Below are 23,584 nucleotides of genomic sequence, written 5' to 3'. Positions count from 1 at the left end.
CCAAACTTTGGTGACACTGACAGGAAGAGCACCATCTTCTGCTCTAACTTGGAGTTGGAGAAGAGACTAGAATTGTGCAACACAGGGGTTTTTTTTGAGTTTTGAAGGACACAACACAACTATGGAAAAACTCTCTGACTTGTTCGCCAGCTTCAAGCTAGTGATGAAGACTGAGATTAGGACCTCTTGCACCATCCAGTGCTAAAGCAAGCCTCAGTCTGTTCTCTAGGAGTCAAAGGGAAAAGCTGGAGATGACCACCTCAGCAATGGGTGGCCTTTTGAGTCCCAGGTGCAAGAGCATCCTGGGACATCCAGCACCAAGCACTGCAGAGGGGGCAGTTATGATGGGCTTCAGAGGGCCCTGAAGCTAGGCAAGGGGTGCAGAGGGCTGGCCCTTGTGTGGAACTACACGGCCAATATGAGGCAGGGGATGAACAGCCCAGCCCTTTGTATGTCTGCTGAGGAGAAATTCCCACCAAAAGCTATTCTCAGGTAAGCATGCACAGGACTTCTGTTTTAGGGTGTGCCTGTGTCAAACATAACATCCTGTGCTTTCACCCACCGATTCCAAAATGGTTTTCTCAAAGACATCCAGCCTGCGCGTCTCCAAAGCTATCCCAATGGCTTGCTTGTATTTGTGATCATCTAAACAGCGCTGGAACATCTTGTTGACAATCCCTTCCAGACGCGGATCCACTGCCTTCTTTGCTCCCTCGGCCAGGTCGGCATTTTCCACACATTGTTTGGTGTAATGGTCAATGCACTTTGCTGGGAAAAGAAACAGACATGCTCCATTTCAGTGTATCTGAAGATGTGTGCATGCACACGAAAGCTTATACCAAGAACTAACTTAGTTGGTCTTTAAGGTGCTACAGGAAGGAATTTTTTTATTTAGACATGCTCCGTGTTAAGCTTCTCCAACTGGCCCAATATATTCTGTCAATATATCCTCAGGATGAATAATAATAAGGATGAAGTACTAACATCTGTCAAGTTACAGCTGCAATTCAAAGCAAAAAAACTTTCATCACAAAATCATTTATTAACTCAACAGCACTGTAGGACTAAGACATTTATCGTCCTCTGATTTGAAGAAAAAACCCCCAATAATCCTGTGCTAAGCATTCATGGTTTCATCCCATGCAAGATTCTGCATGTGCTTCTTTGTACTGGGTCCAAATGTTGTATTCTGTGCAATCTCAGCTTTAATTATTAAAAACAAAATTTCTCATCTTGCAAGATTTGTAGGATAAAGTGCCACTGCTGTTTCCTCCATAGCTACCTTTGAACATATCATGCTCTTCAGAACTATGTTCTGCTATATGCAGACATTCCTTCCACTCTTCATGCAGAGTCCATTACTGACAATATTCTGCCCCTTGAACCAACTGACATAAAATCTAAAACTGGATTCCAAGTAAAAACCGCAAGTTTGTTTCACCACATTAAGCAAATTTACATTTAAATAAAGCAAACACTTCTCTTTCAAATCCTGGAAATCAGAACTTTGCCAAATCTGTATACTCCGTTTAGCCCGTTGCTAAACCAGGGTAGTCAGCTAGAACGTTTTCCGATTCAGAGCCCAGACTTACCAATGATTGTCTCCACATATTCTGAATTGTCATTGACATTGAAGAGGTTGCCTGCTCCCAGGGCATAGTTCAGTGATTCTTCAAAGGCTCCCAGGTGATAAAACACCTTTGAAGCCACCAAAGCAGCAAATTCACGACTCCGGAAGCCAACATCTTCATACAGGATTTCACTATAGCAAAAGCAAGGGAGAAACCATCAGCTGCCATGACTGACTCCTTTAAACAAAAACCAAATTTCACATTTCAACTAACGTCCTGTGGATGATGGATATGCAATTCCTAAACCAAGAAATCCATCTTATGGAATGTAGAATCTAATTCCCCCCCCCATTAACCAAGAGATAAGACAGGTGCATTTCATCCTTGTGCTCTGAACAGAAAAGCCACCCTAATGCCAGAAATAATTTTTTTCTTACATTTTGTCCACTGACTCAGAGATCTCTGCCCAGAAGTCATTGACAACAGCATTCAGTTTCTGAAGAGCAAATTCCTGTGAAAACCGAGAATTAAATTATTAGAGCTCTGCCCCCAGAATCCCACAAGTGCAGAGTTGTGTAGCATAGATAGGTCTTACAAGTATAGCCATCTCTACCAAGTAGTTTGCCAAAATAACTCTTAATTTACCAGCTTACTCTGTAATATCTGTCTAGAAGGATGCAGAAACTAACTTCTGTGCACAGTGATAAGTTGGCCTCACTAAAGGAATGCAGGCAGATGGCAGAGAATTACTTGACTACTTCCAGGCCACTTTTGCATGTCTTCGTCTGACTTAAAAGGCAGAGTGCCAAGCTACCTTCTCCCAAATAGTGAACTCAGTGTGGCTGAGTAAGTAGAGAGTATAGAGCTATGACTACTTTCCTTTTACTTAGACCAGCTTGCTCACCAGGGACCGGGGTCAGCCCTACTTTCTTCTCAGACTAGGGTTTTACTTAAAGCTTAAAAATACCCAATGCAGGCCAAACATCACTGGAATCCACCAACATCTGTTTCTTCTTGAGTGAGCGTTGTCTTTCCTGACATCATTATGTTTTGGCTAACCATGTTATAAGCTGCATGCTGTAAGAATGGCTGAGCTGTCAACTAAATCATTGCAATGTTTAACAGAATGGCAGTGTACTGCATATAATCTAAATTAACAGTGCTGCTTGGAGCCTGACAATGAGGATACTAATGGCTGCTTCAGATGTTAACTTTAAAAACACAGAATTTTAAGAAATATGTCAACCTTAATGACCAGCTATGCATCAATTATATGCCAGGTTTCAACTACAGTCGTACCTTGGAAGTCGAATGGAATCCATTCCGGAAGTCCATTCAACTTCCAAAACGTCCGAAAACCAAATTGCAGCTTCTGATTGGCTGCAGGAAGCTCCTGCAGCCAATCATAAGCCGCGGAAGCCCTGTTGGACATTCGCAAAGCGAACACTCACTTCCGGGTTTGCGGTGTTCAGGAGCCAAAACGTCCGAGTACCAAGACGTTTGGGATCCAAGGTATGACTGTATGTGCTTCTCCCATTCTCTGTTTTACCATCTCCAGAATGGAAAGGATGCAAAAATGGCTCTTACCTAACACTTTCTCAATTGCTTTTCCTGAAAAACAGGATAAAAGGATAATCCTTGACCCAGATACCTGTATGAACAAGTGTGTAAAAACAAAACCTTACACACTTACCTTAAGTTCTGGCTCTTCCTCATCAAGCAGTGAAATAATTCCAGCTACAAAAGAAAGGTCATGTTAGTCATCACAGAAATCAATGCAGAACTGTCACAGCAGATTCTACATCATACAACCCATTTTGGTAAACACAAACACCTTTTAATAATTAAGGGCGTTTGTGTCTTAAAAACTACTCCTGCATAAAGCACACTGGACTTAAGACTGCCATCCTATGCACATTTAAATAAGAGTAAGCCACACTGAACCTAGTTTTAGGGTGTCAAAGAGGACATGTCAACGGCACTTGCATAAGAGGCAATCTGGCGGGGGGGCTGTATTTCCACTTCTATTTATTGCCATCTAACCACATGTCTTGCAACAATAATTTCCCAATGTGGAAAGTAAGCAAGAGCCTTGAGGCTGCTATGTGGGGCTGCTTCTCATGGGCAACATGAATGACTAAAGACATTTCAACTATTGACAAAGTGTTGTAAATAGCTCCTCCCTGTGGCAAGAAAGAATTGCAACCAAGCAAAACAGCAGTACAAAACTTGCATGTTTTGCGTTTTCCTTCCTACACAAGCAGCTAGCATCAGGGCATATGAACAAGAGGGCTAGTAAGTTCTATGGGTGAAGTCTGAAAACCTGTTTGGCAGTCATTCACTGTATGGCTCCAAATAAATACAGTAAAATCAATAACAGGAGAGGGAAGCAAATACGGTTAAATGCAAACCCCTCTTCCTTTTCCCCCCAGAGCCTTACTGCATATTCCACAATGCACATCAAAAATATAGTCCCAGATAAGCTGAGTTTTGACCACTTAGAATTCTAAGTGTTCCCTCAGAAAGCAACAGAGAAAAATTGGATAGTAGGATATGAAAATGCATGGCAAAAGCAGAAATTGATGGCTACCTCTCCCCATCCACTGTTCCTCTGTGATTCATCATCTATAGAGATTTTCTTTAAAAACAAACACAATTCCCTTTTAGCAATTAATTACCCCTTTCCCCCAATCTCGAGACAATTAAAAAAATAAGGGTAAGATTCAAAACAAGAGGGCCAGTGTCTCTACATTCCACTACCCATCTCTAGGGGCTCTTTCTGAACACAATCAGTGCCTGGCAGACACTACTCCAGTCATGGCTATCATTTAGCAAGTGTGAGAGAAGTCGCCTCATGTTGCCTTCTACACTTCTTTTTCAGAAATGTCTCTTTCCCCACACCCCTCTCCATATAAAATCATTCCTTAGAACTTTTCACAGTTGAAAACAGGCATTTTGACATCTGCAAGACCTGTTTTATGTCCACATGCATGTTTACGTGCACATGCACCGTCAAGACACAACGGTCCTGCACTCACCTACCCACAACTACAGCACACATACCAACTCTTGTATTTGGACCCTCACTCACCTCTGGAAATTTACAGTGTGGAAATTAAGCACCTCACCCATTTTATCCTCACAACCACCCTATGAGGTAGGCTGAGCTGAGTGATAGCAACCAAGCATCACCCAATGCACTTTGTGGCGGAGCATTTTAAACACGGGTCTCCCACAGTCTAGCCTGACATGCCAACCACTGCCCCAACAGCTGTTTTGCCCAGAGGCACCCATTGGAGTCTTAACTACACATATTACCACCTAGTGCATAGCCTAGAACTCAAAGACGTTTTAACTTCCAGGGTCCTGAAGCACCTGAATAAGGCTGCCATGTGTGTCAACATGCCCGATTTCCGTTGTTGCTTAAAAATATACCGTATTTTTTGCTCTATAAGACTCACTTTTTCCCTCCTAAAAAGTAAGGGGAAACGTGTGTGCGTCTTATGGAGCGAATGCAGGCTGCGCGGCTATCCCAGAAGCCAGAACAGCAAGAGGGATTGCTGCTTTCACTGCGCAGCGATCCCTCTTGCTGTCCTGGCTACTGAGATTCAGAATATTTTTTTTCTTGTTTTCCTCCTCCAAAAACTAGGTGCATCTTGTGGTCTGGTGCGTCTTATAGAGCGAAAAATACGGTACATTTTGTAAGGCACCCAACATTCACCCCCAATAAAAGAACAAGGGCAGTGACTCTGGCACAACAGATATGCGATCTACAATATCTTTATTGTCATTGTCCCATACAGAGCAATGAAACTGAAAATCTACAGAAAACATTCAAACCCCCCTAAAAACTCTGAAACCCCATTTTAAAATACGATATACCATAGAGCCTCCTTATGCTGCGTTTAGAACCAGAATTGCATTTGCGTAGAAACTGTTTCTCAGGCGGCTAGTCCTGGTCTTTATAACCCTGTACCTTCTTCCAGAAGGCAGAAGCTGAAAGAGATCATTTCCGGGGTGCGCACTATCCTGCGCTATCTCTGCAGCTGGAAGCATAGATTTGATCTAAGGTGGGAAGAGTGCACCCAATTATTCTCTCTGCAGTCTTTACACCCCTGGACAGCATTGTTTTCTCCCTGGCCTTGCAGCTCCCAAACCACACACACAGACCGTAAGTTGTCCACATAGGAAGAGCCCTGCTGCAGGATCAGGCCCATGGCCCATTCAGTCCAGCGTCCCGCTCTCACAGCGGCAGACCAGATGCCCAATGTGGGGAAACCGCCAGCAGGGCCTGAGCAAAAGAGTAACTCTCCTCTCCTGCGGTTTCCACCGTTTCTGCTTTGGTCTGCGGAGGCAGAGCACAGCCACCCGACCCATTAGCCACGGACGGCTCTCTCTCCTCCCCCGAGAATCGTTGGCCGCCGCCGCCTCCTTCCTGCGGCGGTGAGTTCCGCCGGTCGACTACGCGCAGGACCTTCCCTCCGCCCTGAAGCTCCCGACGCTCAGCTTCACGAGAAGCCCGCAAGTCATGACAGGAAGGGGGCGAGGCAGAGGGGGGCAGGCCGCTCCGAACGGGGACTCCCGCGTGGCAGGGGGTCGGGCTAGATGACCTCTGGGGGTGCCTTCCGAGCCTGCGGTTCTAGGGTTCTAAGGGCAGCGGGCAAGAGGAAGAGGAGCGGGACGAGGAGCCGGGCAGCGGACCCTCGGGCTGGGCCGGGGCTCCCGGGAAGCGGCTTCGGGCCCTGCCTGACTCAGCTGAAAAGAAGCGGCCGGGCGGGGCGGGGGGTTTCTTGTTTCCTCCCGGCGCCGCGCATGCGCGCTCCCTCACCGGCCGAGGTGATCATGGCGTCGCGTGTCCCCCGCCGGCGTCTCCGCTGAGGGAACCGGGAAACGGCGGGCGAAAGGGGTGAGGGGGAAGACCTTCCGAGACCGGCGCTGCCTGCCCTGCTAGCCCGTGACCAAGCTCCTTCGCCGCTTCCGTCGCGTCCTCGAGCCGCCCCGGAAGTGACGTGATAACAGCGAGCCCGCGGGGCTCCTGCCCCGCCCCACTTCGAAGGCCCCGCTCTCCTCGGCAACCCGCGGACGGGGCTGCCCGGGCGGAATGCCTGCTTCGGGAGGAAAAGGCGGCGGCGAGGCCTGTGGAACCGGGGGGGGGGGGGATATCTTTCCGAGGGCGATGGGGAAGGAGGGAAAAGGCGACCGCGGGAATCGGGGCGCTGTGGCAGGTCAGGCAGCGGCAGAGACACCCAAGCGCCTGCCCGAGGACCCCTCCTTCCTTATCCAGCACCTGCCTGTTCTGCTGCTCAGAACTGGAAGTCAGAGGGTCGTGGCCACGTGATCCGGTCAGGGCCTTTGGGTGCCCCCCCCTCGCCTGCCCCTGCCAGGCAGGGAACCTAGAGCATGGCTGGTGGGGCAGCCGCCCTGGGGCAGCACCCGAGGGGCTGCAATGTGTTGCAGGGCTTTGTCAGTGGTGGCCCCTCAAGGATGGAACTCGCTTTCTCGGCAGATATTGTGATAGGAATTTTGAGGTCTTAGATATATGTTAAATGTTCATAAATGTACCAACCAAGCACATACATAGATCAGCACAGGATGACCGAAATGAAGCCATTTTGATTTTCATACTGTCCCAAACTGAGCAAATGTTTTCTCTGCAAGGTCAAAGGAAAATGGAAAAGCCTCCTCGTTGTCTTTTCCTTCACAAATCCTGTCTTAAGGGTATGTCTGTGTTTGAATACAGTTACAGATAGGTAGCCGTGTTGATCTGCCATAGTCAAAATAAAAAAAATTCCTTCCAGTAGCACCTTAAAGACCAACTAAGTTAGTTCTTGGTATGAGCTTTCGTGTGCATGCATGTGATTTTTTTATTTTGAATACAGTGTGAGCCTGTGACCTGTAATTTATCATTACAAAAGACTGGCCAGGCTACCCAGGAAATCCAATCAAGTAACCTGCCAGACAGGAGATAGGAGAAAACAACATTCAAATGTTGTCTTAGACCTATAGGTGTGATGTATCTGAGGGGTGGTCTTAGGTTACACCCCTTCTGTGATGTATGTATGATGTTTCTGGGGGTGGTCTTGATCTACAGGGTCGCAATTTCAAAAGTCTTTATAAGGCCTTGCGCACCATTTTTCGGGGTTCCTCTCCTGCGGGTGAGGGGAGCACCCTCTTGCAACAGATCAATAAAGATCAAGCTTACTAGCTGCTTTGCTTCTCAATATTCTCTGGTTGGCCTCTGTTATTCTCTCCTACCAATAGGGAACCTATGTAAGGACTCTATAAGGGAAAAGGGCAATTTTTGTTTACAACAATATGCATTGCAAAATCATACAAAAATTAAAGGTAAAGAGTCAGGAGTGTGGACAAACAAATAAACCCCTCCTTACTCTGGAGTAGTTGCCTTTAGTGATATATTTTTGTATGGCTTTGTAGTGTGCCAGTATATCACTACCCTGTATATTGTTTGTCGATGTGCATGGCATGGTGTTCATATATTGCATTTATAGTGTATCTTTTCCTCCAAGGAGCTTGAGATGGTAAACGCCACCTCCCCATTTTATCCTTGCAGCTCTATTATGATTTGGGTGTGTGTGCATATAACCTTTATTCTTTAAACTGCCTTGTTATACAAAACATGGTCAAGATATGCTTTAATAAATTGAATCAATATCAATGAAATAATGAGCTTCCAGGAGACAGGATTTAAGATATCAAAAAAAAAATTATTACATCAATTATTCCTGCATATAAAACCCACACACCAAGTTAAATGTTGCATAATACTCTGGCTGCAATGACAAACTAAAACAAAACAGAAAAACCTAGTGCCATCATCACATTATTAAAAGGGGGGAGGGAGTGGGAGGCAGAACAGTCATATAGCCAACCTGAAGAGCTATGATACTTTAAACAAGCATGACTTGCCTCAAAAAGATCTGGGAGGTGTAGTTTGTTAAACATGCTGAGAGTTGCTAGGAGGCCCCTATTTCCTTCACAGAGCTGCAGTTTCAGAAAACAGAGAATTGTAACTTGTGAAGGAAAGATGGATCTCGTAATTCTCAGCACCCTTAACAAACAGCTGCCAGGAATCTTTGGGAGAAGCTACAGAAGTGGTATCGTAGTGCTTTAAATGTATGGTCTGAATGTAGCCTTAGGAGTCCCTGCCTGTCTTCCCTTCAGTGGCGTAGCGTGGGTTGTCAGCACCCGGGGCAAGGAAAGTAATTTGCGCCCCCTAACCCGTGGATTTGCGCCCCCTAACCAGTGGATTTGCGCCCCCTAACCCCCAGATGTTGCGCCCGGTGCAGCCCGCCCCCCTGCACCCCCCACGCTACGCCACTGCTTCCCTTAATCCACATTCTTTTGTCTTATCGTGCAATTCATGCTTTCCCACTCACTGTTCAAAACCCTTTAAAGAATATGGTGCACCTTGCCTAGCCTGAATAAACTAGCATATCAGAATTAAATACTTCTAGCACTCAAATCAATTTAGATTTGGAACATGCAAATTTATTCTGGCATAAACCTTTGTGTGCCAAACCCACTGGGCGAGACACACAAAGTGGAATTCCTCAGCAGGGTCAAGCAGCACAACTGATGGCAGTGAGTGTGCGCACGCACGCACGTGTGCACCAGGACTTCGTGGATGATCTCACTCCTGATTTGCAGGGAGTTTGAGTCAGCGTCTCCATATGGATCAATAGCTACAAGAACCTGTAGCGATTGTGAATTTTATTCAACGGATTAATGGCTGGAACAACTTAATTCATGGTTAGTGCAACTAAAACATTAGTTGCTTTCATCTGCTTTATAATACATTTAAGTTTTGGGGTTTGATAAAAATGGCACGACTCTTTTCGTACAGGCAGATTAAACCTTTGGAATGGACACTTGAGTTTGATGGCGGTTCATTTACATTATGAAGCATAGCAGCAGCCCTTTCGAACGAGCTAGGTGTGTGGTTGCCATATTTTTTTGTTGGCAGGGCTCCAGTGCCTTTGACACCTGCAAGGACAGGCAGAAATAAAGCCGGGCTGGTTTTCCCTCACTACAGAAAGCAAGGAGAAGTTTTATCTGGTTGGTTTCTGTGTGTGCACACGCTTCGTGCAACTAGTAAGACAAACAGGAATCCTGTTAGTGGGGAGGTAGCAGGTGGAAGCACTCTCTGCTGGGCATGGCAGCCTTGTTCTATATCTGTTTGCATGGCAGTTGGAGGCAGGAAGAGTCCTGCCAAATTCAGCCGTGACGCCCAAATCCTTACACATACAGGCACACTCAGAATCTGGACCTACTGTATTGAGCTGTGCAGGAACAACGTAAAAAAAACCCCTTCTACAAGAGGGGCCACACTGTTCAAATTCAATTCCTCAGGTATGCATTGGAGAGCTTTCTGGACTGGGGTCCTCTTTAACCCACCTTCACCCTTCTACATTCCCTCATTTCAACTTGCACTGTCTTACTTGCGCTACTTACCCTCCTCTTGAGGTAGGTAAATGTTATCCTATTTCAGCACATTCAAGACAACTGAGGTACAGTGGTGCCCCGCAAGACGAATGCCTCACAAGACGGAAAACTCGCTAGACGAAAGAGTTTTCCGTTTTGGAGGTGCTTCGCAAAATGAATTTCCTATGGGCTTGCTTCGCAAGACGACAATGTATTGCGAGTTCCTGCGGTTTTTTCCCCTCCCCCCTTTTTCTAAGCCGCTAAGCCGCTTATCAGCGGATCCGATCAGCCAATAAGCCGCTAAAAGCCGCTAATAGCGCTAATCCACTAATCCGTCAATGGGCTTGCTTCGCAAGACGAAAAAAACGCTAGACGAAGAGAATCACAGAACGGATTCTTTTCGTCTTACGAGGCACCACTGTACAGAGGAAACCAAAGGGACAGAAGGGGCTGCTCAAAATCCTGACTTTCCTGAGCCACGCTGCTGTTCACTGGAGGACTGGGAGATATTCCAGCCTGGGAACTTCCAGATATTTTGAACTACAACCCCATCAACCACAGCCAACGTGAAGGTAAGTATTCAGGAATATTTGTAGTCACCCTGAGGGTCCTAGGGTCGACAGATAATACAGGGGTCGACAAAGTTTTTGTGGCTTGGGCCACTCCACGGTCCCACAGACGCCGCAGTTAGCCGGAGTGTGCACGCACGCATGCACAAACGCTATTTCCGGCGCTCCTTCTGGCGCGGAGGAGGCGTGCACAGCTTCCTGCAGCTAATGGGAAGCCGGCCAGGGTCACAGAAGCCAGTCCCCGCTCTGCTCCATGCTGGAGCACATGGGAGCCGACCTAGCAGGCAGCGGGGGGTCCATGGGCCGGTTAAACGACCCCCATGGACTGCTTGTGGCCCATGGGCCTTAGGTTGCCGACCCCTGACATAATACATTGAGACCGAAAATTAACAATTTAAAATGGGAAGCCTAAGAACAGCAGACAAACCAAGCAGTTGTAGTCCAAAAAATCTGGAAGGCTGCAGGTTGGAGCTGGCTATCCCAAGGCCTGCTTTGCAAAGAAAAAGACCCAACAGCTATGGACAGCAGCCCATCAGCGTCTCCTAGTCATCAATGCCTCCATGGAACTTGTAAGGCAGAGGGTACAACGGCCGACTGGAGTTTGCCCTGGCCAACAAGTAGCAGCAACCCTATTGCAAATTTTGCAATGTTTCTCTCCCTCTCAGAAGTCTATAACGGAGGTCAGAGAAAGAACTCTGTTCTGCTGTCACCATTAGTCTAAAAATGGTTAACATGGGTGATGTTGGCTGCAAAGGAAGTTCCAAGGCTTTACTTTTCTGCAGAGTTTTCCCCCCTCCCCGTTTTGTGAACTTCATTAGCAGCAATGAATAGATGCCAGCTGAAAATACATCTAGCATTAGCCAAGCTTGGCGGTTTCAAAGCTTTTAGCTATGTTTACGAAATACAAGGAGACCAAACACGCTAAATTAGGTCACTCTCTCGTCTAGGGCATCGGGGGAAACGTTCCAATACAAACTGAAAATGTGCCAATGCATTAAGGCTAAGTTGCAAAAGAAAGCTTCCCCTGAAAGTTTTGTCAATTCTAGATTTTCCAGAAAGCCCCTCTTACAGGTTAATTAACATAAATCGATATAATCTCCAGCCCCATCAGAGTTTTATAGAGAACCCAGAGAGACAAAATAGCAACTAAGGCAAAACAGAAACATCAGTCAAACTTGATATTTAGGCTGCAACGCACGCTTATTGCAGAGCAGGGCCCACTGAACTCCTACAGAGGGTTGCACTGTAAAACTTGCAGAACCCATCAGGTTAAAAGAATCAATTAACTGAGTTCTAATACTGAGGAACACACTTGCTGTGTCCTTTACTCAAACATACACATCACATATGATGGGATGCATCTGTTTGGAATTTTAGTGTGTCTTGCTGCTGTTGCAATTTTACATTATGGACTATTCACAATATTATTTTTTAAAAAATCACCCACTTGTCTATAGTACAAACAGTTCACAGTGAATTTTGAAATGTTAGGCCAGGAGAAGAACTGCCTTTTGGAATATTGGTCTATCCAGGATCCCAAGTAAAGCACGTCAAGCAGCCTCATTGCCAAAAATAATTGATTATTTCCTCTCTCCTTCTGTGCTGTGCTTTCAGCTCTGGACCCGCCATGTCGGAAAAGGCACCCGTTACAGGAGCCTGCAGCAACAAGGCCTTCCTAGTCAGTGCTTGCAGTGCAAAAGAAAGTCCAGCAAAGCTTTCTAATGGAACTGTTTTGTGCAGAAGAGGGCGACAATTTTCTTCCAGTAGAAACAAGATTCTCGGGCATTTAATGGTTTGGGGGCTCCATCACATTCTTGTGAATATTGGGGTTTTTTTTGCCTAAGCTCTACTACTGTTTCCTGCCCCTGCAGGCCAGTCCCTAGAACACCATGGTCTGGGAGAATTGTAGGACAATTGTAGGACAAGAGAACAGGAGGACAGATCCCAAAAGGAACACTTCTGGGAATGCTCTCCTAGGATGAGAGTAGATGCAAAATATATACGTTGGGCTCCGTTTACTGCAAATGTACTTTGGACTCTAACCATACTAGATCCAGAATACAATACAACTGTTATCACAACCACAGAGAAGAGGCAAGCAACAGCTGCCCAGATTTCTACACATTCCACTTAGAATCTGGTCAGATCCTCTTTGCGATGGCAAGCACAGTTCAAGCTGGAAAACAGGGAGAAGGTTTTGGCTTTTTTTTTTAAAAAAAAAAAAAGCAGCACCAGAGTCGTTCCTCTTTTTCCTCCCAAGCACAATAAATTTTCAGCCCATAAATACTTCCTCACCATACATTTCACATTTGAAGGTAGTTATTTCCCAAATAAGGCAATTAAAACAATTACCCCAAAAATGAGAAGCCACTGTCAGTAATGGCAATATGCTCACTGACTAGAGGACAATGCCCGCCACTTTGCGTGAAAATGACACAGCCTTTTGAGTGGGAACCTCAAGGATTTGATGTAGTTCCCATGTAATTCTTGAGTCTGAAGAGGTCACTCATCTTGACTAGGCTGAGATTAAGCAGAGCTGCTTCTGGGCTTCTGCTGTGAAGTTTCTTGGGAACAAACAAGGGCGGAGTAGCTCCTTTAAAAGAGCTAAAAAATGCTCCCCCCCCCAAAAAAATGGCCCCTTGATGCTTTTCCTACAAGGCAAATAAAGGGCAGCTCCTTCAGTCTGATATAGCAGCAAAGAGAAGGTTCCTCCCGGACTTCTTAAGTGGCCGCGACTCCACAGGCCTCTTCACAGTTCCCGTTGGGCTCCATGTTGGTCAAAGATACACCTTCTTCTGGGTCTTGCAAGGCATCTACATTGGGGGGGAAAGGAAAACCGATTTAGAGCGTCTCAGTTACAAAGGGAAGACCATCATGGTTTCCAGTCAAAACGAAGCCAAGGAACTGAAAGGGAGAGCATTTTAACGTGGTGCCGAAAATATTTTAGGCTATTCGACAAATGTAGGTTGCAGTTATCTGCACTCTTGACCTTGAAGGGTAATTGAACGCAGAAAGTAGCAAGACGCAGAATTGCACGGTTTCATCGGCAGAATGTCCTCCCTCCGTGCATCCCCTAAATTTGTCTGGCAAGTGGAGCTGTCTTTCCCATAGGGCTTAGTGGTGCGTTGCTCCAGGGCGCTGGCCTCTCAGGGGCGCCCTAGCGAGTGGGGGAGCTGCATGGCTTTGCCAGCAGCCTCCCCTTTCCCTGCACACCTGCCAGCTGCGCCCTGCCAACTATATGGCTGGTGGGCATGCAGCTTCCTTCCTAAGCCTCCGCAGGAGGAGAGCGATCCCCACAGAGGTCATTGTCCTCCTGCTTCCTGGCAAAAGGCAGCACTTCTTGGGCACCCCGACACCGGAGTGAATGTCCGCCAGCACGTTCTCCTGCTTCATCGCCGTCGCCACACTGGGGATCAGGGCAGTGGGGGAGGCAGAGGATATTTTCTACCACCCCCTCCCTTGTTTTGGAGTTGCCAGGGGGGCGCTGGAGGAATCTTTGCACCACAGAGCCGGATATGCTTAAGACGGCCCTGCTGGCAAACTCTCTCCCCCCAAAAAAACTCTCTGTACACATTCCTGTTTGCAGATATCCTTCTTAAACCTCAGCAGCAGCACCTAAATTGGCACACAGTCCCAGACACCATGGGGCTAGGAACTTTAGTAAAGGTAAAGGGACCCCTGACCATTAGGTCCAGTCGTGACCGACTCTGGGGCCACCGTCAGGGCCAGATTTAGGTTTGATGAGGCCCTAAGCTACTGATGGTAACGGGGCCCTTTATACTTCCAGCTGTCCTTTGTCAACAACAAATTGTCACTGTTTTTTGTGTTGAATATATGTTATACGGTCATTGATGGTCCTAATAGGTATCTCAAGCCATTTGCACATAACAAAATATGTACTTTATCAAAGTAATTGTTTTTTATCTTATATTTTGGGAATGTAAAGTAAAGTGACCCCTGACCATTAGGTCCAGTCGTGACCAACTCTGGGGTTGCAGTGCTCATCTTGCTTTATTGGCCGAGGGAGCTGGTGTACAGCTTCCGGGTCATGTGGCCAGCATGACTAAGCCGCTTCTGGTGAACCAGAGCAGTGCATGGAAACGAAGTTTACCTTCCCGCCAGAGTGGTACCTATTTATCTACTTGCACTTTGACGTGCTTTCGAACTGCTAGGTTGGCAGGAGCAGGGACCGAGCAATGGGAGCTCACCCCGTCGTGGGGATTCGAACCGCCGACCTTCTGATCGGCAAGCCCAAGGCTCTGTGGTTTAACCCACAGCGCCACAGGGTTTCAAACCAAAATCAGGAATCTAATTCCGCACTCCACATGGAATGACACCTGTGTAACAAAAGTTGTGACGGATCAGCCGTTGGATCCCAAGAGCTGCCTCCCCTACTGCACGACAGAGCCCTCAAGCAGACCTGACCTTCGCTGGAGCTGCTGGGTGCTGCGTCCGAACGCCCTTCCTTCCGCCGACTCCTCCGAGCCCAAGGGGTGCACTGCAGGAAGGCAGGGATCCTCTGCTTCTTGGCTTCCGCCCCGTCTTTGGAATGAAGAAGAGAGCAAGAGGTCAGGCCAGATGTACAAAGCACAAACCTCCCAGCAGATAGAATAATCTGGCTCAGGAAGATCTGCTTTGCCAAATCTGGAGTAACACTCCAAAACCCCCAGGTGCAGTTAAGGTGTCCTGAAGCACAAGAAGAGTCCTGGGGGATGAAGAGAGTGGCTCATTCTGCTCTCAGAGCAGCCAGTCAGATGCCCCTGGGAAGGGTGAAAGCAGGAACTGAGTGCTTTCCTTTAAAGCCCTAAACGGCCTCGGTCCTGTATACCTGCAGGAGTATCATCCAGCCCAGACACTGAGGTCCAGCTCCGAGGGCCTTCTGGCGGTTCCCTCTCTGCTAGAAGTGAGATTGCAGGGAACCAGGCAGAGGGCCTTCTCGGTGGTGGTGCCCGCCCTGTGGAATGCCCTCCCAGCAGATGTCAAGGAAATAAACAACTACCTGACTTTTAGAAGACATCTGAAGGCAGCCCTGTTTAGGGAAGTTTTTAATGTCTGACACTATATTGTTTTTAATATTCTGTTGGAAGCCGCCCAGAGTGGCTGGGGAAACCCAGCCAGATGGGCGGGGTATAAATAATTTTTTATTATCATTATTATTATTATTATTATTATTATTATTATTATTATTATTATGCATGAGCACTCTGGCCATTTGTGATTCCAGGGACAGTGCCTCCAACAGCAGAGGGAGAGAACAGCCATTGTAGCTGCATGGATTCATGGGAGTAGTTTTTTTGGGGGGGCTGAACTACTTAGGTGCATCTCCTAAAAAAAAAAGCTCAATTTTTTTGTGGGACCCCCTAGAAGAAGCTCAACAACTTTGGCTCCCTCCCTGCAAAAAAGTCCTGTTGCCTAATCCTTTAAAGCCATCCTGGCTGGTGACTAGAGTTTGGATTTGATATCCCGCCTTTCACTCCCCTTCAGGAGTCTCAAGGCGGCTAACATTCTCCTTTCCCTTCCTCCCCCACAACAAACACTCTGTGAAGTGAGTGGGGCTGAGAGACTTCACAGAAGTGTGACTGGCCCAAGGTCACCCAGCAGCTGCTTGTGGAGGAGCAGGGAAGCGAACCCGGTTCACCAGATTACAAGACTACCGCTCTTAACCACTACACCACAATGGCTATCTCTCCACAGCCCTAAATCATAGAATCATTGAATTGTAGAGTGGGAAGGTACCCCTTGGGGTCATCTAGTCCAACCCCCTGCACTGCAGGAGTCTCAGCTAAAGCGTCCCTGACAGATCCAACCTCTGATTCAAAACCTCCAAGGAAGGAGAGTCCACAACGTCCATTCCACTTTGAAACAGCTCTCACCGTCAGAATGTTTTTCCTGATGTTTAGTCGGAATCTCCTTTCTTGTGACTCGAAGCCACGGGTTCGAGTCCTACCCGCCAGAGCAGGAGAAAACAAGCTTCCTCCCTCCTCCATGTGACGGCCCTTTAGATATTTGGAGATGGCTATCATATCTCCTCTTAGTCTCGTATTTCCCAGGCTAAACATACCCAACTCCTTCAACCGTTCCTCATCAGGCTTGCTTTCCAGACCCCTGATCATCTTGGTCTGCACACCTTCCAGCTTGTCAGCATCCTCCTTAAATGCTGTAACCTTTCCCCATAGGGGAGCTGCCCCAGCCTCTTGAATCATTTTGGGTGCCCTCTTTTGGGACCCAAAGCAAACCTGCCCAGAAAAGAGTCTGCCAGCTGTATCTCTGTGTACAATCCCTGGAAGAGGGAAGCCAGACTAGAAACATTGTAAAAAGGTAAAACCCTGCTGGGAAATGATATACAATGAATTGAAGAAAACGCCGAAAATAACTTTTGTAAAAAAACACACCCAGAAGCCTTTTTGTTAGGTATTTTAGGTCAAGACATACCAAAAGAAATGAGGACTTTATTTATGTGTGCCACTACAGCAGCAAGAATGTTGACTGCACAAAATTGGAGGACTAAATACCAACTAAAGAACAACGGCAAGAGAAGATGATGAACTATGCAGAACTGGCAAAAATGACAGAAAGACTAAGAGAAAAAGACAACAGAGGCTTTGAAAAAGATTGGGAACCATTCATATTATATTTGCAGAAACAAAGAAAGTCAATAGACTTGATGGCAGGACTTAAATAAACATTCACGGTATCAGCATTAGAAAATGTTTAGAAGATAGTGAAATATGATGGTGTATTTTATTTTTATGTTTTAGGCTTGATGTTATGTTATTAATAACTTTTTCTGTTGAGAGATAGCAAAGCAGGTGAAAATAAAAACAAACCAGAAGCCCAAGTTGGGGGAAGCCTTGGAGGGGAGGGAGGGAGGAATATATAGTAAACGTTAAGAATTTGATATGTATGTAATGAATGAAAAAGAAAAATTACTAAAATTTTTAAAAGACTATAATCATCACCGGGGGGGGGGGGGGCAGGCAGGTGCATGCTTCTGCTTCTCTGAACTCACTGGGAAAGTGAGTAAAGATGCGTGGAATTTGGGCCCAGCGGAAAGAAACAATATACTTTGCCTCTTTGCAGCCGAGGCGGCCTGGAATGACCCCAGGGTCACCTTTAAGAGGCTGGGAGATTACCAGGCTCCGTCCTGGAGGATTAGAGTAGTTTGGCAGCCAAGGATGTGGCTGGAGGGGCCGGAAGGCAGTTCGCGGAGCAAGGGAACTGCAAACCTGCCCTGAGAAGCGGAATCTCCAGGCCAAGTCCTCCTTCACGCAACACATGATTTATCTATGGAACTCCCTGCCACATGAGGCAGTGATGGCCAAAACCAAGATGGCTTTAAAAGAGGATTAGACAAATTAATGGAGGAGAGGTCGATTGATGGCTGTGCTCTGCAATCAAGCTTCTGAATCCCAGTTGCAAGAAATATCAGGTTGCTGGACTTGATGGGCCAAAGGGATATTCCTGCTAGATCAAGCCAATGCTCTTATGCTAGACCTCATAGGGTTGTTGTGAGGAATGAATGCGGGGGGGGGGGGGGAGAAAAACCACATGGGCCACAGTCATGGCCGGATTTAGGTTTGATGAGGCCCTAAGCTACTGATGGTAACGGGGCCCTTTGTACCTCAAGTTGCCCTTTGAGAACAACAATTGTCACTGTTTTTTGTGTTGAATTTATGCTATACGGTCATTGATGGTCCTAATAGGTATCTCAAGCCATTTGCACATAACAAAATATGTACTTTATCAAAGTAATTGTTTTTTATCTTATATTTTGGAAATGTAAAGTAAAGTGACCCCTGACCATTAGGTCCAGTCGTGACCGACTCTGGGGTTGCAGCGCTCATCTCGCTTTATTGGCCGAGGGAGCCGGCGTACAGCTTCCGGGTCATGCAGCCAGCATGACTAAGCTGCTTCTGGCGAACCAGAGCAGCGCACGGAAACGCCGTTTACCTTCCCACCGGAGCGGTACCTATTTATCTACTTGCACTTTGACGTGCTTTTGAACTGCTAGGTTGGCAGTGCTGGCTATTTGCAGTTTAGTAGCACTGCAGAGACCTTGCTGGGGAGACCATACATTAAAAAGGGACTCAAAAATAACTTAAACAAGGTTTTAATAACAAAAACAAAAACTCCTTATACACTAAATACATCAACAACAAACCAGACCCAACCACCAACCCATCCCCCGGGGTAATGAGGGAGCTAGGTGCTGCTCCTTATATACTATACCCAATTGCTAACACAGCTTGATTAACACAACTCAGCAGCACCTGCTATGTTTCACAGCTGTAAGACTGGGTCTTGTTATTTGCCCTGGCCCTTAAAGACATACACAACCTGTGAAGCAATAATGAACCTTCACATTTTAAAGTGACCATTCAACAGGCAGGAGCAGGGACCGAGCAACGGGAGCTCACCCCATTGCGGGGATTCGAACTGCCGACCTTCTGATCGGCAAGTCCTAGGCTCTGTGGTTGTTATTATTATTGTTATTATTATTGTCTTGAGAGTCCTATGGACTGCAAGAGATCAAACCTCTCCATTCTGAAGGAAATCAGCCCTGAGTGCTCACTGGAAGGACAGATCCTGAAGCTGAGGCTGCAAGACTTTGGCCACCTCATGAGAAGAGAAGACTCCCTGGAAAAGACCCTGATGTTGGGAAAGATGGAGGGCACAAGGAGAAGGGGACGACAGAGGACAAGATGGTGGGACAGTGTTCTCAAAGGTACTTTTGTTGTTGTTGTTTAGTCGTTTAGTCGTGTCCAACTCCTCTTCGTGACCCCCTGGACCAGAGCACGCCAGGCCCTCCTGTCTCCCACTGCCTCCCGCAGTTTGGTCAAACTCATCCTGGTAGCTTCAACAACACTGTCCCACCATCTCGTCCTCTGTCGTCCCCTTCTCCTTGCGCCCTCCATCTTTCCCAGCATCAGGGTCTTTTCCAGGGAGTTTTCTCTTCTCAGGAGGTGGCCAAAGTACAGTGGTACCCCGCAAGACGAACGCCTCGCAAGACGGAAAACCCGCTAGACAAAAGGGTTTTCCGTTTTGGAGGCGCTTCGCAAAACGAATTTCCCTATGGGCTTGCTTCGCAAGACGAAGGCCCATAGGGAAATCTCCGGGGACCTCTTTTAAATGCTAGCGGTGGGGAGCAAAGCCTTCCCCCCCCTCCGGCCTTCAGAAGAGGTCCAGGAAGGCTGGCGGGGGCCGAAAGGCTTTGCTCCCCAGCGCCAGCATTTTAAAAGCAGTCCGGGATAGCAGGGAAGCGCTTCCCGCTATCCCGGACGGCTTTTGAAGGCAGGACAGATCCGTGTCAGCGCACGCAGGCTTCGGCATGCCGGCAAGTCTCCGCAAGCAGCGGCAGCGCTGCCGCTGCTGGCGGAGAGGTCCGCGAAGCCTGGGTGCGCTGCGTGTGCAGGCTTCGGCATGCCGGCAAGTCTCCGCCAGCAGCAGCTGCCGCTGCTGGCGGAGAGGTCCGTGAAGCCTTGGCTGGACAGCTTTTGAAGGCAGGCGGGGGGAGCAAAGACTTTCGCCCCCGCCAGCCTTCAGAAGAGGTCCAGGACAGAAGAGGTCCCCCCTGCCTGCCTTCCCAGGGGCTTTTAAATCGCCCCGACAGCGGAGAAGTCCTCCGCTGTCCCGGGGCGATTTTAAAATGCTGGGGGTGGGAAGAAAAGCCCTTGTCCCCCCCCCCCAGCCTTCAGAAGAGGTCGGGGGACAGACTGTCCCCGGACCTGGTCTGAAGGCGGTTTCCCTAGGAACGCATTAATTGATTTTCAATGCATTCCTATGGGAAACCGTGCATCGCAAGACGAAAAACTCGCAAGAAGAAAAAACTTGCGGAACGAATTAATTTCGTCTTGCGAGGCACCACTGTATTGGAGTCGTTTGACCAAACTGTGGGAGGCAGTGGAAGACAGGAGTGCCTGGCGTGCTCTGGTCCAGGGGGTCACGAAGAGTCGGACACAACTAAACAACTACAACATTATTGTTGTTGTTGTTGTTGTTTTGTTGTTACAGTGGTACTCAGGTTAACAACTTAATTCGTTCCGGAGGTCCGTTCTTAACCTGAAACTGTTCTTAACCTGAAGCACTACTTTAGCTAAGGGGCCTCCCGCTGCTGCCGCACCGCCGGAGCACGATTTCTGTTCTCATCCTGAAGCAAAGTTCTTAACCCGAAGCACTATTTCTGGGTTAGTGGAGTCTGTAACCTGAAGCGTATGTAACCCGAGGTATCACTGTATTGTTATTGTTTAGCTTATGCGTAAATCCGGCACGTCCACGTGGAGCTACCTGGGCAAAAGAGGGCTGGGTATAAATGCAAAAAATAAAGAAATCCGGGCGATGCCTGCCTGCTGCCCCGCTGCGCTCACCTGCTCGGAGCTTCAGGGCGGCTCTCAGCGCCCGGCAGGCGGCGGCGCGGGCTTCGGCGGCGCCCTGCCCGGCTCCGGGGCTGTAGGGGGCGGCTTGCAGGGTGTCCAGCTCCGCCGGGCGCCTCCTCCGGAAGACCTGGCGGAGCAAGGCGTCGAGCTGCAACCGGGCGCCCTCGGCCTCGCCGCCGCCCAGCACCACCACGCCCACCACCCCGGGGCGCGCCGCCGAGGGCAGCCGGCTGCGCACGTCGCGGAGGATCTCGCGCAGGCGGAGCCGCTCCCGGCGAGCGCGCAACGGAGGCAGAGGCGCAAGCGACGCCTGGCGGAAGAGCACGAAGAGCAGCGCGCAGGAGGAGCGCGCCGCCGAGCCCCGGCCGCCCAGGCGCACGCGGACCTTGCGCGCCCCTCCGGGGGGAGGATCGGGCTGCGCCTCCGGCTCCTTGCGCGGCTCGGGCTCCGGCTCGGCGAAGAGGTCCCGGGCGAAGGTCTCCAGCAGCGCCCGCGGCGCAGGCTCGCCCTCGCGCGCCTCGCCCACCAGCAGCAGCCGCGCGCGCCCGCCCGCGCGATCCACCAGTGCCTGGAACTCGCGCAGATGCGGCGCCGGCGGAGGATCCATGGAGAGAGAGGCCGGCCGAGGAGCAGGCGCCGCCCGCAAGCTCAGCCCCCGGCCGGGAAGGAGGGTCGCCTGGAGTCGCCGCAGGAACCGCCTCTCGGAGGAGGAGAAAGAGAAAGCTGCCAGCCACGAGGAATTCACCTATTTTTTCTTGCAGATCCTTAATTGGCTGAGGATTTTATTTATGTTAAGTGATGAATTGAAAAAAAATATAGTACGGCCCCCCACAAGGTCTGAGGGACAGTGGACCGACCCCCTGCTAAAAAAGTTTGCTGACTCCTGAATTCTATTGTCTCCACTTTCAGTTCATAGTCTTTTTCAGAGTTTACGTTTGGGGAGAGACACATCCCAGTTGGGCGAAGGGAGGGTGGAGAGATGGCGATACAGTGGTACCTCTGGATGCGAACAGGATCCGTTCCAGAGCCCCGTTCGCATCCAGAAGCGAATGCAACCCCCGCCTGCGCATGCGCAGGTCATGATTCGCCGCTTCTGCGCATGCACAATTTCATTTTGAGCGTCTGCGCATGCGCGAGCGGCGAAACCCAGAAGTAACGCTCTCCGTTACTTCCGGGTCGCAGCAGCGTGCAACCCGAAAATACTTATCCCGAAGCTACTTCAACCCGAGGTATGACTGTACTGTCTCTATTCTTAGTGTAAGGTGATGGGTTCTGTCAGCATCACATTGGTATGTCCTGTGTTTGTGTATTTATTTATTTTTATTGATATTGAGGGAGGTCAGGTTGTTCCCATGCTTGGTTGGTTGGGTTTAGTTGATGGTGGTGTGGTTTATTTGTGTGAGGGAGCGGGGCTCGGTTGTTGGGTCAGGTGTGCCATATTGATTCCTATGCTGTTGGAGGGAATAGCTCATTGTCCTGTTGTGCTGCTGCGGATGTCACAAAGGGGAACCACACTGGCCTGAAGGCATCCTCCATAGCCTGTCCCCGTCTTCGTTTGTTGGTTGGTTAGCTTTTCTGGTAGGGTTTCCCATACATTTTGGTACCAGTGGCCTATGCTCACTCCTGATAGGTCCTTCCAGTGTCTAGTTATGGTACAGTGGTACCTCTGGTTGCGAACGGGATCCGTTCCAGAGGCCCGTTCCCAACATGAGCAGAACACAACCCGCAGCGGCGCGTCTGTACACGCGCAGGTTGGAATTCGCCACTTCTGCGCATGTGCGCGATGTCATTTGGCGCGTCTGCGTGTGCGCGAGCGGCAAAACCCGGAAGTAACCCTTTCCAGTACTTCCGGGTCGCCACGGGATGCAACCTAAAAAAACGTATCATGAAGCAAACGTAACATGAGGTATGACTGTATTTCTAGCTACTGGTTCTAGTATGATGAGGGAGAAAAGCTTTCTCCGCATCATGTATAAATTTACAGACCTCGATTGTGTCCATCCGCCCCCAGTTCACCCTTTTTTCCAACTTAAAAAACCCTAGCTCCTCTTCCCCCTCTTTTTCATTTAGCACCACCTTTTGGGGGCTCCAGAATCTCCATTGCAATACAGAAAATGTAGCATCCAGAAACTGTAAAATCTGGCACAATCGCCTTGTAAACAAACATGGCCTTTAGAATGTCCTTTCATGTCTAGGGAAGCTTTTAATGTTTAATAGGTTATTGTATTTTAATACGCTGTTGGAAGCCACCCAGAGTGGCTGGGGAAACCCAGCCAGATGGACGGGGTATAAACAATAAATTATTGTTGTTATTGTTATTATTATTATTATTATTATTATTATTATTATTATTATGTACCTCAAATCCACCCTGACTCTCTTGCCGCCGTCCTGTCTGGGTCACAGGAGTATTTTTGCTCAGAGCTCTTCTCTACAGGGGAAAAATGGCTGAGAGATTAAGGTTCTGCAATCCAACCCACATTTACTTCAGAGTAAATCCCATTGAATTTGGAAACTCACCCGAGGACAAAAGTGGCCACTCCTTTTACTCTTTGCCTTTTATTTCCTCAAATTCTGGACCAGGAGAATGGGCGTAGGCATATTTTTGTTGGGGGGGGGCAGGACTTCA

General features: G+C 48.4%; 2 protein-coding genes and 1 long non-coding RNA gene across 3 annotated transcripts in view; 1 reads left to right on the top strand and 2 right to left on the bottom strand.

Annotated features, from left to right (window-relative positions):
* The window catches only part of PSMD1 (proteasome 26S subunit, non-ATPase 1), a 93,188-nt gene extending 86,607 nt beyond the window's left edge, over positions 1-6,581 (bottom strand). The window contains exons 1-5 of the mRNA XM_081190101.1: positions 6,400-6,581; positions 3,265-3,308; positions 2,009-2,082; positions 1,593-1,762; positions 563-768 (exon numbers count right to left, since the gene is read on the bottom strand). Coding sequence (XP_081046227.1) covers positions 563-768; positions 1,593-1,762; positions 2,009-2,082; positions 3,265-3,308; positions 6,400-6,415 — 510 coding nt within the window. The 5' untranslated portion in view covers positions 6,416-6,581. The remainder of the gene's footprint in view (positions 1-562; positions 769-1,592; positions 1,763-2,008; positions 2,083-3,264; positions 3,309-6,399) is intronic.
* Positions 6,582-9,965: 3,384 nt separating this feature from the next.
* LOC308585524 lies at positions 9,966-12,790 on the top strand. Its single transcript, XR_014007465.1, has 2 exons — positions 9,966-10,107; positions 10,442-12,790. It is a non-coding gene; the product is annotated as an uncharacterized lncRNA (long non-coding RNA).
* Positions 12,791-12,800: 10 nt separating this feature from the next.
* On the bottom strand, positions 12,801-23,213 carry LOC308585523 (uncharacterized protein C2orf72). The gene is made up of 3 exons (XM_081191209.1): positions 20,947-23,213; positions 15,008-15,124; positions 12,801-13,395 (listed from the first exon to the last, which is right to left on the bottom strand). The coding sequence occupies exons 1-3, from the start codon at positions 21,560-21,562 to the stop codon at positions 13,304-13,306; spliced, it is 825 nt and encodes a 274-aa protein (XP_081047335.1). The 5' UTR covers positions 21,563-23,213; the 3' UTR covers positions 12,801-13,303.
* Between the last annotated feature and the right edge of the window lie 371 nt (positions 23,214-23,584).

The sequence above is a fragment of the Podarcis bocagei genome (assembly GCF_964188305.1).
Source record: "Podarcis bocagei genome assembly, chromosome: 4".
Lineage (NCBI taxonomy): Eukaryota > Metazoa > Chordata > Lepidosauria > Squamata > Lacertidae > Podarcis > Podarcis bocagei.
The sequence above is the reverse complement of the archived record's forward strand: the minus strand, read 5'-3'. Positions and strand labels throughout refer to the sequence as shown.

Coding starts and splice junctions, on each gene's coding strand:
- LOC308585523 (XM_081191209.1), bottom strand. CDS start 21,562: ATGGATCCTCCGCCGGCGCCGCATCTGCGCGAGTTCCAGGCACTGGTG. Junction 15,125..20,946: donor CGCCCTGAAGCTCCGAGCAG/GTGAGCGCAGCG, acceptor TTCATTCCAAAG/ACGGGGCGGAAGCCAAGAAG. Junction 13,396..15,007: donor ACCCAGCAGCTCCAGCGAAG/GTCAGGTCTGCT, acceptor CCCCCAATGTAG/ATGCCTTGCAAGACCCAGAA.